The 17,525-nt window shown below is 36.1% G+C and overlaps 1 protein-coding gene and 1 pseudogene across 1 annotated transcript; one reads left to right on the top strand and one right to left on the bottom strand.

Moving 5' to 3' along the window:
- The first annotated feature begins 10,424 nt into the window (after nucleotides 1-10,424).
- Nucleotides 10,425-14,723, top strand: LOC121797162. The gene is made up of 10 exons (XM_042195900.1): nucleotides 10,425-11,117; nucleotides 11,453-11,536; nucleotides 11,627-12,055; nucleotides 12,172-12,307; nucleotides 12,397-12,559; nucleotides 12,855-12,983; nucleotides 13,209-13,403; nucleotides 13,610-13,732; nucleotides 13,844-13,954; nucleotides 14,142-14,723. The coding sequence occupies exons 1-9, from the start codon at nucleotides 10,955-10,957 to the stop codon at nucleotides 13,952-13,954; spliced, it is 1,533 nt and encodes a 510-aa protein (XP_042051834.1). The 5' UTR covers nucleotides 10,425-10,954; the 3' UTR covers nucleotides 14,142-14,723.
- On the bottom strand, nucleotides 14,189-16,961 carry LOC121796529 (annotated as a pseudogene).
- Between the last annotated feature and the right edge of the window lie 564 nt (nucleotides 16,962-17,525).

The following is a 17,525-nucleotide window of genomic DNA, read 5'->3' on the forward strand; positions in this document are numbered from 1 at the left end:
CATTGGTCCAAGAAGTCAGTGCATTTAACGCGTGATTGCTATGCCTGGAAGAAGAAGCAGGCCAGTGAAGGGAACTCTCACTCAAATAACGTGAATGATGAAGCTGAAGAAGTGCCTGCGGTGATGAATGTGACAGATAAGTGTGAGAAAGGATTATGGATCATGGACTTCGGTTGTTCTTTTCATATGTGTCCCACAAGAGAATGGTTTCATGATATGAGGGAGGCACATGGCACTGTGCTTCTTGGAAACAATCAAACATGTTGCATCAGAGGGATTGGAAGCATCATGATAAGGGTAGATGATGGATCTATCAAGGTGCTATCTGATGTAAGATATATTCCTGAAGTCAAAAGGAATTTGATATCTCTGGGAACTATGGAGAAGAAGGGATATTCCTTTATATCACAGCATGGTGAAATGCAAATCTGCAAGGACTCCCAGGTCAAGATGGTTGCTAAAAGCAATGGTAGCCTATATCATCTTCAAGCCGCAGTTATTGAAGGTGAGTCACATTCAGTCTCCACACCAGATTTGAAAGTGTGGCATCAAAGGTTAGGACATCCTGCAGAAGGAAGTCTGAAAGTATTGATCAAGATGTGCCTGATAGATGCCAATGCAGAGGAAATGATGGAAGTATGTGAGGATTGCTTGCTAGGAAAGTCCAAGAAACAAAGCTTTCCAGCAGGCAAACACACCTCCTCATCTCATCTAGACTATATACATTCAGATCTATGGGGCCCTGCACCAGCCAAGAGTTTGGGTGCAGGGAGATATTACATGTCAATCATTGATGATTGGTCAAGGAAGGTCTGGGTGTACATACTAAAAGAGAAGTCTGACGCGTTCAAGACATTCAAAGATTGGTGTATAGAGATGAAAATTGAAAAAGGCTCAGCACCAAAGGTCTTGAGAACAGACAATGGACTGGAGTATTTGTCCAATGAGTTTGATCTTTTTTGCCAAGAAAAGGGGATCAAGAGACACAAGACTGTCCCAGCAAACCCTCAACAAAATGGGGTTGTTGAAAGAATGAATCGAACCTTGCTTGAGAGAGTAAGGTGTATGCTGAGTTCATCTGGAGCAGGCAAAAATTTATGGGCAGAAGCAGTCTCCACTGCAGCCTATTTGATCAATAAATGCCCAGCATCTGGAATAGGTGGAGCAATCCCAGATGAAAGATGGTATGGTGGGAAGTCAGATTATGGCAGTCTGAAGCCTTTTGGCTGTTTAGCCTTTCCACATCATAAGCAAGGGAAGTTGAATGCTAGAGCTCTCAGATGTATCATGCTTGGATACCAGAAAAATGTGAAGGGATTTAGGCTCTGGTGCCTAGAACCTGGTAACCAAAAGATATTGGTGAGTAGGGATGTGGCCTTCGTTGAGCACAAAATGCCTCTTCAGGAAAAGGAACAAATTGAATCAGTTTCTGAAGCTGTGGATAATGATCCTCACTTTGAGGTGGAGAATGGTGGTGCTTAAACTGTTGGGAATGACTATCTTGATCCCTATGACTCATATGTTGATCAAAGTCAAAGTGAGATCATTGATCCTGCACATGAAAGCACAGATCAGCCTGTAGCAGAAGGCTCAGATGCTCAGGAAGATCTCACTGGCTATCAGTTGGCAAGGGATAGGACTAGAAGAATAAATATCAGGCCTCCATCAAGATTTAGAGACACTGAAATACTGTTTTATGCTCTCTACATAGCTGAGCAACTGGAATATTCAGAGCCTAGTTCTTATGTAGAGGCCATTTCTGGTCCAGAATCAAAACAGTGGATTCAAGCCATGAAGGAGGAGATTGACTCTCTTCTCAAGAATAAAACATGGGTACTTGTTGATAAGGCAGAGTTCAAGAAAGTGATATGCTGCAAATGGGTGTTTAAAAAGAAAATTGAGGCAGCCCAGGCAGACAACATCTGATTCAAGGCAAGGTTGGTGGCCAAGGGTTTCAATCAGCAAGAAGGAGTTGAATTCAATGAAATATTCTCACCAGTTGTGAAGCATAACTCTATCAGAGTTTTATTGGTTGTAGCAGCACAGAGAGATTGGGAGCTGGAGCAGCTTGATGTCAAGACTGCCTTCTTGAATGGAGATCTTGAAGAAACTATCTACATGGCACAACCCCAGGGCTTTGAGGTTCCTGGATCAGAAGGAAAGGTTTGCATGCTAAAAAGGAGCTTGTATGGTCTCAAACAAAGCAGTAGACAGTGGTACTTGAAGTTTGGAGAAAATCTGTCTAACCTTGGATTTTGTAGATCTCTATATGATAGCTGCATTTTTGTCAAGAAACAGAAGAACAAGGAGCCCATATATCTCCTATTGTATGTAGATGATATGTTGATATCAGGGAAGGACAACAAAGAGATAAGAAAGGTCAAGAGCCAGCTAAGTGCCATCTTTGAGATGAAAGATCTTGGAGCTGCCAAAAGAATACTAGGCATGGATATAGTCAGAGATAGAAGTAAGGGGAAGCTGTGGCTTTTCCAAACTAACTACATCAACAAGTTTTTGAAGAAATTCAAGGCTGACAATATGAAGAGTACAGCTACTCCTCTGGCAGTTCATTTCAAGCTTACAAGAGATCAGAAACCAAAAGATGAGGTGGAAAAAAAAAGAAATGGAATTGATTCCCTATTCCAACATAGTTGGGAGTATGATGTACATGATGATATGTACACGGCCAGACATTGCTCATGCCATAAGCTCCACAAGCAGATACATGGTTGATTATGGAAGGGAGCACTGGAGTGCTTTGAAATGGATAATGAGATATCTAAATGGAGCACATAATCTTGGAATCCTATTTACATCAGAAGGTGGAGTTAAAGGGGACCCTCTGATTGGATACTATGACTCAGATTATGCAGCAAACGTTGATACAAGGAGATCCCAGACTGGATATGTTTTCACTTTGTATGGTTCGGCCATTTGCTGGAAGTCTAGTTTGCAGAGTGTAGTGGCTTTGTCTACTATAGAGGTTGAGTATATGGAGCTCACTTCGGCCGTGAAGGAGAGTAAATGGCTTCTTGGATTGATCTCAGAGTTTGGCATAGATCAGAAGTCAGTTGTTGTTCACTGTGATAGCAATGGGGCGATTTGCTTGGCTAGGCATCAAATGTTTCATGAGCGTAGCAAGCACATCGACGTTTGGCTCCATTTTATAAGAGATGAAGTTGAGAGTGGGGGGGTTAAGGTGATAAAAATTGACACGGCCCACAACCCTGCAGACATGCTCACCAAGCCGTTGAACAAAGATAAGTTTGAGTATTGTTGCAGGCTAGTCAACTTGTATACTGTGAGATTTTGAGTTCGTCAAGCCATGACCAGCCAAGGTGGAGATTGTTAGCATTATTGGCTGATCAAGGCATGTACGTTCGGTGGAGCTGCAGCTTGATCAAGGTGAAAGAGAAAGGGAGACAGCTTGATCAAGAGAAAGAAATGTAGCTTGATTAATGAGAAAAGAATATAACTTGATCAAGGAGAAAGCAAGATAGCCGTTTGATCAATAAGAGTTTTCCAATTTCAGTTTCTCAAAAAGGGTGTTCATCTTCTTCAACTTGCGTTCTTATCTAATTCTTCTTTGATTGCAATCTTTAAACAATGTAGTTGTTCTAGAAAACTGCAATCAAGGCTAGGGAAGAATCATAATTGGGAGAAGTTTCTAATTTGAAGTATAAAGTTTCAACATATTTCAACACGTTGAAACATATATATACTAGGATCTAGGCATATTTCAATTGTGGTGGGAAAAAATGCACGAGAAAGGTATGTAAATCGTGGCTTTTTAACTATACTTTTGTTGTTACGACGGAACAGCAAGCCATGTGATGGATTGATTAAAATGGTAATGTATTTGAGGTAACAATTTAGTATCTTTTACAGTTTGCTAACTCTATCCACAGCCTTATCGGAAAACACCAAACTACTATTAATATTTTTCACTAAAATAATGGTTTAGCAGTAATTCTTGGTTGTTGTATGATCAAGTGGAATCTAAGATTAAGATGCCATTTCACAGGGGTTGCTTTACTTGTTTTAAATTCAAGATATTTAACTACTCTCACAAGAAAAATAATGGATACACAAAAACAACAAATCTTGATGTTATCTGTCAACCTCATCCGTCACAAGAATATGATAACTAGAAAAAGCAGTAAACAAAAAGCATGTACCAAAAGTCAACAACAACTAAATCATAGTGCTTAAAATCATAGCCCTGCTCGGTAATTTACCCAATTTAACACTATTGAAGTGTAAAATAAACTAATAAACGCTCTGTATTTTGAATTGAACGACCTTATGAAATTCGAAGTTAATAGGACGAGATGATGGATAAATAAATACTAGTACATGTAAGCATTTAAAGAATTAATCATTTCATGTCCACAGTTAGTTAATCAAAAGCAAGTATTTGTAGCAAGTAGTAATAGTATTATTTAAAGTTGGTAAGTGTGACGCACTACTTGCATATAAATATATGATTCTGACTTAGATCGCAGTGTACGCTGAAATACATAGTTTATTTCATTTAATACAGGACATGAGTATATTTTAATGTAATTTACTGTATAATTTTTGCTATTAATTAAAAGAAGGCTAGCTGCACAACACCATTAATAAATGCACCCTCCTTAACAAATAACAACCTTCACTCCATATAACCAACTTTTATATGAAAGCAATAACTATTTGTAATTTGCAATTAAATAGTTAATCAATGTAGATTAAAATTCTCGTTTCTACCCTTGAGGGTGACTTGGTGATAGTTTTACATTACGGCCGTGCTTGATTGTCGGGATTCTGTCTGGGAAAGTAATCTGATTCCTTAAATTTTAAATTCTTATGTTTGTTTTGATTTCTTAATCAAACTGAGAAAGTAATCAGAATCCGAGAACAAGGAAAGTAAGTACAACTTTCCAGGATTCTAAATCCTAACTTTTCTTAGATATTCTTTTTTCTCAGTTTTAGGATTCTTACATATTTAATGCAATATAGTATAGTTATTATTATTATTATTATTATTATTATTATTATTATTATTAATTACAATGTTTTCAAAATAATTTAAAATTATAAATCATACTCGTATAATAAATAACTATAATTAAAATCATCATAATTATAACTATATTATTATAATTTTTATATATAATTGTTATTACTATTATAATTAATAATTTATTAAACAATTAAAATATGATTATATAATATAAATCATATAATAATAAATAATAATTATTATTTTATAAATTAATAATTAATCAATAAAGTTGTAGGGAACTTTTGAATTATAAAATTTATTCAATTATAATATTTTTAAATATAATAATAATAATCATATTTATTATGATTATTATATATTATGATAAATAATTTATATTTAAACTATACATCGTAATAATAAATATAATAATATAATTATTATTATTTGTAATTAATAATTTATTACAAATTTTAAATTATTATTCTTTTTTTTAAATAAAAGAATCATTAGTATATTTTTAGTTTGATATTTAAATCAAATATAAAATTAAAAACTTTGATATTTTCAAACACATGAAAGTAAAGTTATTACGAATCATATTCCTGGGATTCATTTTCCTATGAATCATTTTTCTTGCCAACTTTACTTTTCCGTCAACCAAACATGGCCTACAAGGTTTGTTTCTAAATGACTACAACCACCAATTTATTAATTAGAGTATAGAAATATCTTATTCATAGGACCGAGTATGCTTTATGGCCAAATAAAGTTGCAACAAAATAGAGATCACATAAACATGAACAAATGTTTTATTGAAGTGCACAGATCGTCTAAATTAAATTTTAGATATTTTTTTGCAAGGTTAATACTATTCCCTTTAACTTCTAAAACTAGAAACTCATACCTTATGTTCATTGATTTTATTCTATTACAGTATAAAATTTTCAAACTAACTATTTGAAGTGGAATGATTACGACCTCTTTGCGTTTAAGTGTGTGTCACAAGTAAATTTAAGTCTTTCTTGAGAGAATGTGAACTCCTTAGTAAAGATCAGCTATTAGGTGCAATTTTACAAATCAATAATAAAATGATTTCTAATTCTTTTAGATGCATTAATTCTTTAAACCAGAACTCCAGAAGTAGTATTAATAGTATTTATTAGTAATGAAACCCTAAAATTTGAAGTGTAGAAGTATTAATGACAGTATTTATCAGCAATGAAACCCTAAAATTTGAAGTGTAGAAGCCGTGTTAACTGAATAATAGGATGTTACTCGAAACTAACCACGGCAAGCGGACTTTATTGCACAATTATTGGTCATTAATAGTAAATAAGAACAGTTTTTATTTTATTATTGTTTCTTTAATTATATTTCATAATCTTTCTATCCCATTAAAAATGAAACGTTTTTCTCTTTGGGTTGTCCCACTAAAAATGAAACGTTTCCTAAAATGGAAACAACACTCTCTACTTGTTCCATGACTCCCTTAATTTATTCTCTCTTCCTTAACTCACAATACAACACAACACTACATAAAATCACGTGCTGAAAAGCAAATATTTGTGATAGGGGCTTGATATTCTGTTTTATTCCGGAAGGGAGCTGATATTCTCTCCGTATATTTATTTAGTTTATTTATGTTTTAGTATTATTTAATTGTTATGATTTTATTTACTTTCCATAGTGGTTAGGATTTGATTTGCTTTTGATTTACTTTCCTAGTTTATAAAAGATCTTTTTGTACCACAAAATATGTGTGGAGTCTTTTATTATTATTAAGCAGAATGAAGAATTAAATTATTAATCTGGTTCTGTCTTTCGGTTCTCCCTCTTGAAGAAACTGCCAATCTACGCTATTTTCCTCTTTTATGCTCTCTTTTCATATAATATATTCAGTAGGAATTAATCTCATTTTAATTCCTATCAGTTTCATATTTAATGGACGAAGGGAATAGTTTATTTTATAAGTGCATAGTAGGATTCTAAGTCAATGTCAGGTCGTCTCGATAAATTAAAATACTTTTTTTATCTTATTTGTATGAAATAATGTCATTTGTGCATACTGCATAGGTTACGAACTGGGATTAGTGTTGCACTAATTGGTTTCTAGTACGGAGTACTTTTTATAAATGAAATTGAATTTTATAAATGAAATTGCAGTTATCAAATACACTTGGAAGATGTCCCTTTTTCAGTGGGACAGATTAATGAATATTTTGGGGACGGTGGAGCTTGGAATTTAGTTATAAATTTTCATGGACTTTGATTCCTGCAGGTTTGTTGCCAAAAAAGTTGGAAACAATATTTATTTATATATGTAATTTCCAACTCCAATTAGAGTGAGACTTTTTGCAAACGATCTAAAAAAGCTAAGCCAAAACAGACAAAATCAAACTAATCTGGAGTTTAAATATAATCCTAATAAATGGTACCAGAGCCAAGTATGGACAGACGCAAAATGACCAAGGTTAGGATTGAGCTCAAAATTTGTGAGTGGATTGATATGATGGGATGGGTCTTAGAAATCAATGACAAAAATCTCTTGAGCTCGTTGGACCCTGTATTCCCCTCTCATCCTCAATGTGTTTGTTGAGGCTTTTGCTATTTTCCATACTTTGCTTTGTTGGTATTTGGTTGTTATCTATCCATCTTTGTCTATGAGTTTTGAATTCCATTCCATTCCATAGAACTATTATCTTCATTCATTGTGCTTCTTTTTAAATGTGTGTTGAGGTCTGATTTTGTTTGTGTCTTGTTGCCGATGACCTATCATATTAATTTATTTTTATCGAATCTTGTTTTTGAATGCTTTTGAGGTCTTAGCTTAATCTGTGGATGTGACTGACTTTTCTTATTTATCCAAAATATGGGTCTTTAACGAACGCACAAGTATTTTGCTAGTCAATCTATAGCTTGATGATTTGTTATTCGTCAAAAATACACTTGCAAGACGTGTGTTAATTTTTTATTTTTTTTAATTCTCCCATATGATTCCAAATGTTGTCAAGCTGCAAAAAGCCACAATACCAAAAATATCAGCGTCGAGCTGAGTAAATCACTCTCTTAAAACACACGACATCGACAGCACATATACAAAAAAACACAGCTCAGTTTTTGGAAATATATATAATATCACACCTCAATATATTGGCTTTGAAAATGAGCCTATAAAATCAAGCGTGACTTATAAAGATTGTACCTCCAATTGTCCCGTCCCTAAAGCTATTAATTATGAAATGAGATTTACTATGATTAATTAATTTAGGAGATTTGTGAAGGGTCATGTCATGTGATAATTTTATAGTGAAAAAAGGTTGATTAGAGATGGGTTGCCAACTCCAATAGAGATGGATTTTGAGATGAAATGAAATTGAAGGACCCCAAAACACAGACATCTACAGCTAAGTCTTAGCACACCCAAATACCCCACAGCTGCACTATCAAAGTTTATAATTAATTGCTCCCTAACTGGACCCTTTTAAAGGCTCTAATTATTGAAAAGATTGATCAATTGTAGTACATTTTTGCCATGCAAAATTAATTAAAATAGTAGTATGACACTGCAACATGATTCAATAGGAACAATTTTGTTGACTGTTGTAATGCCAAAGATATAAGGTATAATACGGAGATTGTCCTACTTGGACCCCTACCCTAGCTGCCGGGCATTAATCATAACCTTTTCCTTTTTTGGATTTTTAAAAATCCATATTCCCACGTTATACATGTAAGTAGCCAGGCATTAAAATTGGTAATAATATAATAACGACGTGATGATATTGAGAGATCCCTTTTTTCATTATTGTGATTTGATCAAATTTGGTGAACTTTATTTTGAGGGGGTGAACTTTTTAACTATCGGTAAAATATTAAATTGGATATTGATGTTTATAGTATTTCATAAGATATGTCCGAATACATAGTAAATATAAATAAAGACTCAAATAAAGACTAAACACAACTAAGTCAATGAATAAAGAAACATCACAACAAGACTATTTCTATAGAACTATAGAAATTCGAGAACATTAAAGAAGCGCACATAACAAATCCAAACAACAAAGTTGAAAAAATAACACCACAAAGGAGCAAGGGAACAACAAAGAAAATGTTCTTAGCTTCCAGTCCAATTCTCATGTATAATTCAAATCTCCTCCATCATAATTCCCATCTCCATGTTCCATTCTTCCACTCTCCAATCTCCTTAAAACACTTATCCATCTGAATAGGTAGCATAAAAGGTTTTGGTAATAGGTTTTTGAAGCTCTTCTCCCATGTTTCAAACATCATGCCCGAATCTTGTTTGGGCCTCACTTCTCACTCTTATACGACCACCTCTACAATTTCCAAACCGAAGCACTCAAAGTTTACTATTTAACACCCTATAAACTTGTTTGTGTCTTCCCACCCAACATGTCCTGATTTATAGTATAAATTTAATTATATTTTGGTAGACTTTTATTTTTTTTCTCGTGTCAATTTCCAAATGTGTCATCTATTATGAGACGGAGGGAGTACTACAGACACATCATATCTTCAAAATATCTTGAAGTAGAGAAAAAACCACAGTATCTAAAATCCTACTCCGGAATGGTCTATACATATTAAGCCCATATTTAAGTTAAGGCCCACAATATGTGGCCCAACCCTTGCTTATCACAACTATTCCGATTATTTTATACTCCATTATCTTCTTTAAATTATTTAGTCTATAATAATAGTTCGTCCTCTTTTTCTCATAACACAAAAGGTCTCACTTTGTACCATTTATAGCAATCCAATAGTACAATTTGATCTAAAAGGGTCTTTATCATTTAATCAGTGGGACACTAGTCACTGGTGAGTTTTGTAAGGACTCTACTAGCATCACAATAGTAGTATGTCATTCCATTGATGGTAACTTTGGAAAATATAAGATCACAATATATGCACTTAATAAATATTTGTTTGCTACTAGTTGCTAGATTTAAAAATAATTTTTTTAAATTTTCATGTTAACTCACATTTTTATCGACAAAATTTACTATGAACAACTAAAATGATAATCTCGAATAATTTAGTTGCAACAAAATGCAAATTATAAATTAAAAAGATCATTATCTATTAACGGTAATGTGAATTTTAAATCGATAAAAAAAATAATCCTAATGATACTTGGTATTTGATTTTTAAATTTTTTGGATTTTTGATATTAGACTTTGAGATATGTATAATTTTGGATTTTTCGGATTTTTGAATTTTCAGATTTGGATTTTCGAATAGTGAAAATACAAATGTGGATTTGAAAAAACATTAGATAAAAATAGTGAGGTGTACAAAGTGTGAGATTTTGTTCTGACAAACAGACCTGAAAGATAGCAACGTTGAGAACTCTATTCGCACAGCACACGTACGACTCTGCGAAGTGAGAGCTCTACTCCCACACGCTTGACCCCTTTAAATCCTGACACGTGTCACTGAGATTGCATTCAAAGTCTCAACTGCCGTCGCCGTTTTGGCTAAATCTCTCTTTTATTATTTCCAATTCCTACTACTATATTTTCGGATTTTATTTCCTTGATTAAAGAATATGGATTCGATTGCGCATTAATTAGATTTGACCGGCGTTGTTCGCATGACTTCCTTTCTCCACCCAAAAATCCAGATTTGTTTAATTTCTTTTCCTCTCATTTATTGCTCGAGTTTGAGTTTTGTGGATCTCAATGGACATGGAAGTGATTAATGGCAAAGAATAATTACTTAAATTTATTGAGTGCGACACATAGTTGGAGGAACTGCGGTAGGGAGAGGAGGCTGCTCGATTGTGCTTTCTCTCTCTAGAATGTGAGATATACCGGTTCTGAGATTGAGAGGAAGATGATGTGTCCATATCTGACTTTTCTCTCTCTTAGTCTCAGTCTTCTTCTGTGATTATTAGTTTGTTTGTTTTTTTGGAAAAAAAGGGTGTTGATTTAGAGAGAGATGGGGGCATGTGTGTCTCGGCCAGAAAATTGCGTGGGAGGTAAATTAGGAGGTTCAAGGAAGAAAAAGAGTAGAAAGAGAAGAAAAGCTTCGAAGAGAAGGCAGCCTTCTCATCCTTCTAATCGATCATCTTCACCTATTGCCATCAATCCCACTTCTCAAGGTTTACTTCTCCTCTCTTTGTGTAAACTATTTTGTTTTGTTTTGATTTACTCTTTGATGGAGATGGTTTGAATCTGAAATTGCTCAAGTGTTAGTGAGATTTAATAGATGAAAATTCCCAAACAATGGAATGGTGCATTATAGCCTTCTTAATTAAGTACTATTCGAACCATGTCTTGGTTTTGGTTTCTTTGGGCGTCTTAGAATACAAGGATTTTGGTTATATGCTTAGATGAATTGAGCAGAGCAATGTGCTTTGCACCCTTCGTGCGAAGATGATGAATGAGTTATTTTGTTTTGCCATGACTCGATAACCATATATTTTGGTACTAACAGGAGGTGTGGATGAAGCATGGTATGATTCTGCTGCAGTGCTAGAATCTGACTGTAGTGATGATGATTATCAAAGTCTTTCTGATGGTATGTCGACAACTTGGAGTATTTGTTTTTGAAGCTGCATTTGATTCATCACTTGATTCTCAAATCAGATAGTGATTTGTATTTGTGTAGATGTGAGCTCCCTTAGTGGTTTTGATGGTGCTTCTAGAACTGGCATTGTTTCTCAGAGAGATCATGTCTCTTCCCTTGAAGAACCCCAAGAATCAGGCGATGGTGTGTGTCATTTTTCCGGTGAAGCAGCTAGAAGCTCAGTTTCCACTAGTGCTTCTGATATCAGTGTGACGATAAATGATACGAGTGATGTGCAGCCTGTTTACCTTGATGAGATATCGGGAGCCTCTAGGGAAAACGCTAATAAGGAGGATAATTTATTGGATAACTGTGGAATCCTTCCAAACAACTGCTTGCCGTGTCTGGCTTCGACTGTTTCTCCTGTTGAAAGGAGAAGATCCCTTAGTTTTAGCCCTCCGAGTGCAAGGAAGAAGACGGCCTTGAAGCTCCCACTCAAATGGAAGGAAGAGCATACTGCGGCCTCTAAATGTGAGTTTGCATCATTTTGGTTCTATTTGGTGTTAAAAAAATCCATAAGCATGTAGAAATTTATGAAATTAAAAATAGGGAGATTTTACACTTACCTCGTGTTATGTGTGTTGCAGTTTCTTCAAAGGCGGTACTGCAACGACCTATAGCTGGTTCACAGGTTCCCTTCTGCCCCCTTGGGAAGAAAATACCAGATAGTTGGTCAGATATTGGACCCGAGACATTCAAGATTAGGGGAGCGAATTACCTGAGGTAACAAACTTGCACTTGTCGCCTATAACTTTTGTCTCTGGTTATGTTTTGTTTTCCTTTGGTGTTCATATTGCACATATACTGTGCAGGGATAAAAGAAAAGAGTTTGCTCGCAATTGTGCTGCATATAATCCTTTTGGTCTTGATGTATTTTTATCTCAGAGGAAAATCAATCATGTTGCTCGATTTGTGGAGCTTCCTGCTATTCATTCTTCTGGAAAACTTCCACCTATTCTAGTTGTAAATGTCCAGGTACTCATACTAGATCAGACATCGAAGTCGGCATGTCTAGTCTTGCCAGATTTTCACCTTCTACTGATATAAAATCAAATAATTTGATAGTAACCAGTTAAAGCGATGCATAGAAGATACACAGATACTAAATCCTTATATAATGCATACACAACAATGTGGTAGTGGGTGTGTGTCCAAGGTTAGATCAACGTCATTGTGTAGCAACCTTGTTCTTATTCTTAGCAAGTCTTTGTGTGCTCTTATTTGTCTTCTTGATAGCACGTAATAATGGCTCGTCTTTACGGTTTTACAGATACCATTATATCCTGCAACAATTTTTCAAGGTGAAACAGATGGTGAAGGGATAAGCTATGTTTTGTATTTCCAGCTTTCTGAAACCTTCGCCAATGAATATTCAGCTCATTTTCAAGAAAATATTAGGGTGAGTATGTTGATGAATCTTATGTTCTCATTATGAGCAATGGTAATTCTTTGCCATGCTTCTGAATGAACTCAAGAAAACAGTAGTTTATCTTGGCAATTATCAGTGGGTCAGTTGCGATTATATGTGCTTGTGTGCTCCCTATCAGATACAACAGCTGCCCATTGATCATTTCTATTTTATGCATTCATTTGCCATGCACCTAACACCCAGTTTAAATTTCAGAGACTAATTGATGATGAAGTAGAAAAAGTCAAAGGTTTCGCTGTAGACTCCGTGTCACCTTTCAGGGAAAGACTAAAGATATTGGGCCGCATAGCGAACATGGAGGACCTGCCTCTAAGTGCTGCAGAGAGGAAACTCATGCATGCATACAACGAGAAGCCTGTTCTTTCTCGTCCTCAACATGACTTTTACTCTGTAAGTTTGTGCTTAATTTTTTTATGCAGTTGTCGAATGTGGTCTATCGATTCTTATTTGACTTAACATGCTTAATTTTGCTTCATTGAAAATTCAATGAAACTATGTTTGGAGAGCTCCCAAGCTTTTGAGAGGATTCACGCATGTCAAGCCCCGGTATCTTTTGATTTTTGTTCTAATTTTTCTATTATCTTTTCTTACTGCAGGGTGAAAATTATTTTGAGATAGACTTGGACATGCATAGATTCGGCTACATTTCTAGAAAGGGGTTTGAGACATTCTTCGACAGACTAAAGCTGTGTGTGATGGATTTTGGATTAACAATCCAGGCAAGTATCAAGTCCTTAAGTTAGTTTAACCAAAATCTTGTTGCAGAACAAATTCTCAGTTCTCCTTGGTTAGCCATGATGTTAATACATGCTTCCTATTATTGTTGTCAGGGTAATAAAGCTGAAGAGTTGCCAGAACAGATCTTGTGTTGTATACGTGTAAACGAAGTCGATTATCTAAACTATCATCAACTTGGGTTCTTTGAGAAAACCCTTGAATAGGTATAAAAAAAATAAGTGTAAAGCATCATAGATTATAGCAAAATAATAAATACTAGGAGTACATATTTTTCAGAAGCTTTCTTCCATTGTTTTGTGCAAGTCTCTACATCAACAAACTCAGTGGAGGATACTACAAATGCTGATATAACCAGGTTCAGATGTCCTAATAATTTATACTCATTGACAGGTGAAGAATACCAAAATACCTGACCAATCCTGAATCTTGAGTTGATGCTATTGACTTCCATGAGAATGGACAGATGACGCAGTCGGACTAGTGATATTGCAGTCTGGGTTATCAAAATTGGCTTGTCCCAGCATCATTTTTATCGCGATTTGAGGAACCTCAGCAAACCATTCGTCTCCAGGAAGGAAACTACAAAATCAAACAAAAGTTTTGGAACAGAATAAATTTGATGTTAGATAGATAAGAAGCTTTTTCTGAGGAAACTGACCTATATGGATCAATGTTGTTTGCCTGAACTACTTCAATAGCTCTGGCAATAACGTTCTTCATCACTTGATGCAGATTCCGGGATAAGTAGCGCCCTTGAGATGCAAAAAGTATCACAAATTCCATATCCAAATAGAACTGCATAAAAATGCAGATTATAAATTTCTTTGTAATTGTAGATTAGAATTATTTTTGACTGGATTAGACCTGTTGAAGACCCAGAGGGCCAAGCGGCCTCTGTGCTCCTTCGATTTCTTCCCAAAAGTTTTGATCCTCAGAAAACCATAAAATCACAGTCTCAGTGAGTCTCATCAACAGAATAGTTGCAAATCTTTCTCTCCCCACAAATACATCAGATGCAATACTACCTAGTCTTGTCAGCTTAGCAAACAGTTCCTGAAAACCAAAATGTAAAAATATGGAGTACTCCGAAATTGTTAGTACTGAATCATCACCTGATATACAAGAGATGGGAACCATTCAGGCTCCTCCTTGGTTTCGTCCATGCTAGCATATATCTCGGCACTCAAACGAAGGCATCCATCCTCCGTGACTATGAGCTCCACAGCATGCTGGCGGCAGAAACTATCTCTCAGTTGTTCAACTGAACGTTGGAGCCTTTTCTTCACCTCTCTTTGCTCGGGAGGGCGGTTTTTCCTGTCAGGACCCCCCTGTTGTGGGTCATCACCTGTCATGGTGGAGCATAACTTGATGGTTGTGCGAGGGAGAAGCTCGTCCGCTAGCAACACTGCATTTGCCAGCAAAGCTACCTGTTGAGTTTCAGTTTCTGTTACTCCAACTTTTCTTCTTCCACTTCCCTCCAAGTTCTCAGTGTCCATGGAACTAGGCAATGCATTTACGAGCAAGCTCACATACGCATTAAATGACTGCAGGACACCTTCCAGAGCTTGCTCAGATAAATGCAAGATCTCAAGAGAGCCAATATCTTCACAAAGCTCCTAAACCAAGATTCAGTTCTACAAACTAGAATGTCAGATAGCGAGAGAGAAAGAGAGGAATTTGTGTTATAATCACCTGAATCATTGTATGAAACCTGTGTGCAGTGTTAGAAGCTTCTGGTGCGAGGCAACCATGCTAACCGAAGCACTGCCGGCCAGCAATCGGAGAATGACAGAGTGACCAATCTTCAGAAGCAGCAAGGGCAGCTATACACAGATCAATCTTTTTTAAGGTCGTAGTTAGAGCCTGCTCCAAGAAGGGCCTGAAGAAGTTCCAAACAGTAGGCCAAAGACCCAATCCGCGATCCTCCAGCAGAAACGAGTGCCCCAAGCATATATGAATGCACTCAGCAACAATCCTTAGGCACCCTGATGCGGCTGGAGTCGCCACAACGTTCCTCTTGATGAGCTGTGCAAAAGCCAGTGTCGGATTCACTGCCCAGGTCACAAGCTCAGATGTAAAAGCTGGCTCATCGTCAAATATAGTCAAGGAATCATTTGATGCCTGAGCAATGGTGGAGAAAACTAGGTGTGCAAGTGCAGTAGTGTATGCTGCTCCATATGTAGTGCTCGATGGCTGTAGGGACTGCATATTCCTATGCAGCTTCTGCTGGTGAGACTTAAGCAGCGTGGGCCATCTCCGATCTTTTTCATCGCTTGAACTGCTGAACGAAGCTCGAAGCCATTTGGTAGAAGCCTGGCAAGTTGCATCAGCTAGTTGATTTGCTAATTTTTGCCTGTTTACCATGATAGAGTGTTCTAGCAACAATATTGCTTGGGTAGTCATTGATTTAGTCCCTCTAGACTCCTCGGCTAGAACCTCGCCTTCGTCTAGTATAGCCAAAGCTTCATCGATTCGTCTCTCGGCCAGTAAGACCTCAATCTTCTCCATAAACTGTGACAACCACTTGTCATATTTTGGAGGCTCAGTGTCTTGGAATTCTAAATCTGCAGCCTTTCTGGCATGATCAGTTCCGTCTGGCAAGGACTCGATCCGAACTCCATCAGCTATACCGTGGATGATATTTGCTCGCAATGACAAGATCACAAGAGGTTTTTCAAAGAAACAAGCTCCCCTTCAAGATCTCTCTTGATGTCCTGTACAACTTAATTGCCAAACTGTCTTAATTTGCTAAAAAGGATTCCAAGAGATAATCAAAATAATCACGCACTCAAAATAGCAGGAATGAGTAGACACTTTAAATACGATAACTGGCCTTATAAAAGATGCATAATTGGCATAGACACTTTTCCGCATTTCTTCTGCAGAAGCCTTCTTCAATCTGTCAAGGTGCATGCACAGTTGCCTAATTTCCTGTCCCAAATGTGTGAATTCAGTCCAAATTCACCCCCATAGACAATTATTATAAACATCCTGCAGATGCAAAGATTCATTTCTAACGAAAACGTATAAATTAATATAGGCTTGATGGGAATAAAGCGAAAAACGATGGACCTTTTCGGCCATGGTGCCGCTGTTGCTGTGGAAGTAAGATTGAGGATCGAAATTGTTGGATTTGAAGACTTTGAGCTTGTCATTGAGTGTCATCTCGGCGTCGAAATCTATGGATCCTTGCATCGACGAGAACGCCATCTCTCTGTGTATTTGTGTATGGTAGTATTAAACTCACCTCTATCTGCGATTAAATTCACTTATCAGATCCAAAATATGAGAGAAAGACGACGATCATATCATACGAACAAATCGATTGATACGTAAGGTTAATTTTTGGAGTGCGAGTTGCGGTTGATCGTAAACGCAGCCAATCCCATTTTGGATGCATGCCCATGCGATGTGGATCAATGGATATTGCTGAAAATTTGCTCGCAATTACATGTATTTAAAAATAAATAAATTTAGTTTTTTTTCTTCTGTAAAATACTACTACTACTACTACTAAGTTCTTGTCACGTTTGTGAAATACAAGTACTACTACTATTTTTTTTATTGCAACTAAACTATTCTATTGATTTATTAATTATCTGCCAAACCCTTAAGGTTATGAAAATTGTAGAAATACATGGACGACAGTATGGATTTTCTATTTCAGATTTCGATGTTAAAAAACAATTATAAATCCTAGTTGAAAATGTTGTAAAATGTAGTAGAATGCAAAAAAATATGAAAGTTGAGAATGAATGAAATACTACGATTAAA

The sequence above is a fragment of the Salvia splendens genome, chromosome 3 (assembly GCF_004379255.2).
Source record: "Salvia splendens isolate huo1 chromosome 3, SspV2, whole genome shotgun sequence".
Classification (NCBI taxonomy): domain Eukaryota; kingdom Viridiplantae; phylum Streptophyta; class Magnoliopsida; order Lamiales; family Lamiaceae; genus Salvia; species Salvia splendens.

Excerpts from the sequence above, each read along its gene's own strand:
- LOC121797162 (XM_042195900.1), top strand. The coding sequence starts at position 10,955 with ATGGGGGCATGTGTGTCTCGGCCAGAAAATTGCGTGGGAGGTAAATTA. Across the intron at positions 11,118-11,452 it reads CATCAATCCCACTTCTCAAG|GAGGTGTGGATGAAGCATGG; the intron begins GTTTACTTCTCC and ends TGGTACTAACAG. Across the intron at positions 13,404-13,609 it reads CTCAACATGACTTTTACTCT|GGTGAAAATTATTTTGAGAT; the intron begins GTAAGTTTGTGC and ends TTCTTACTGCAG.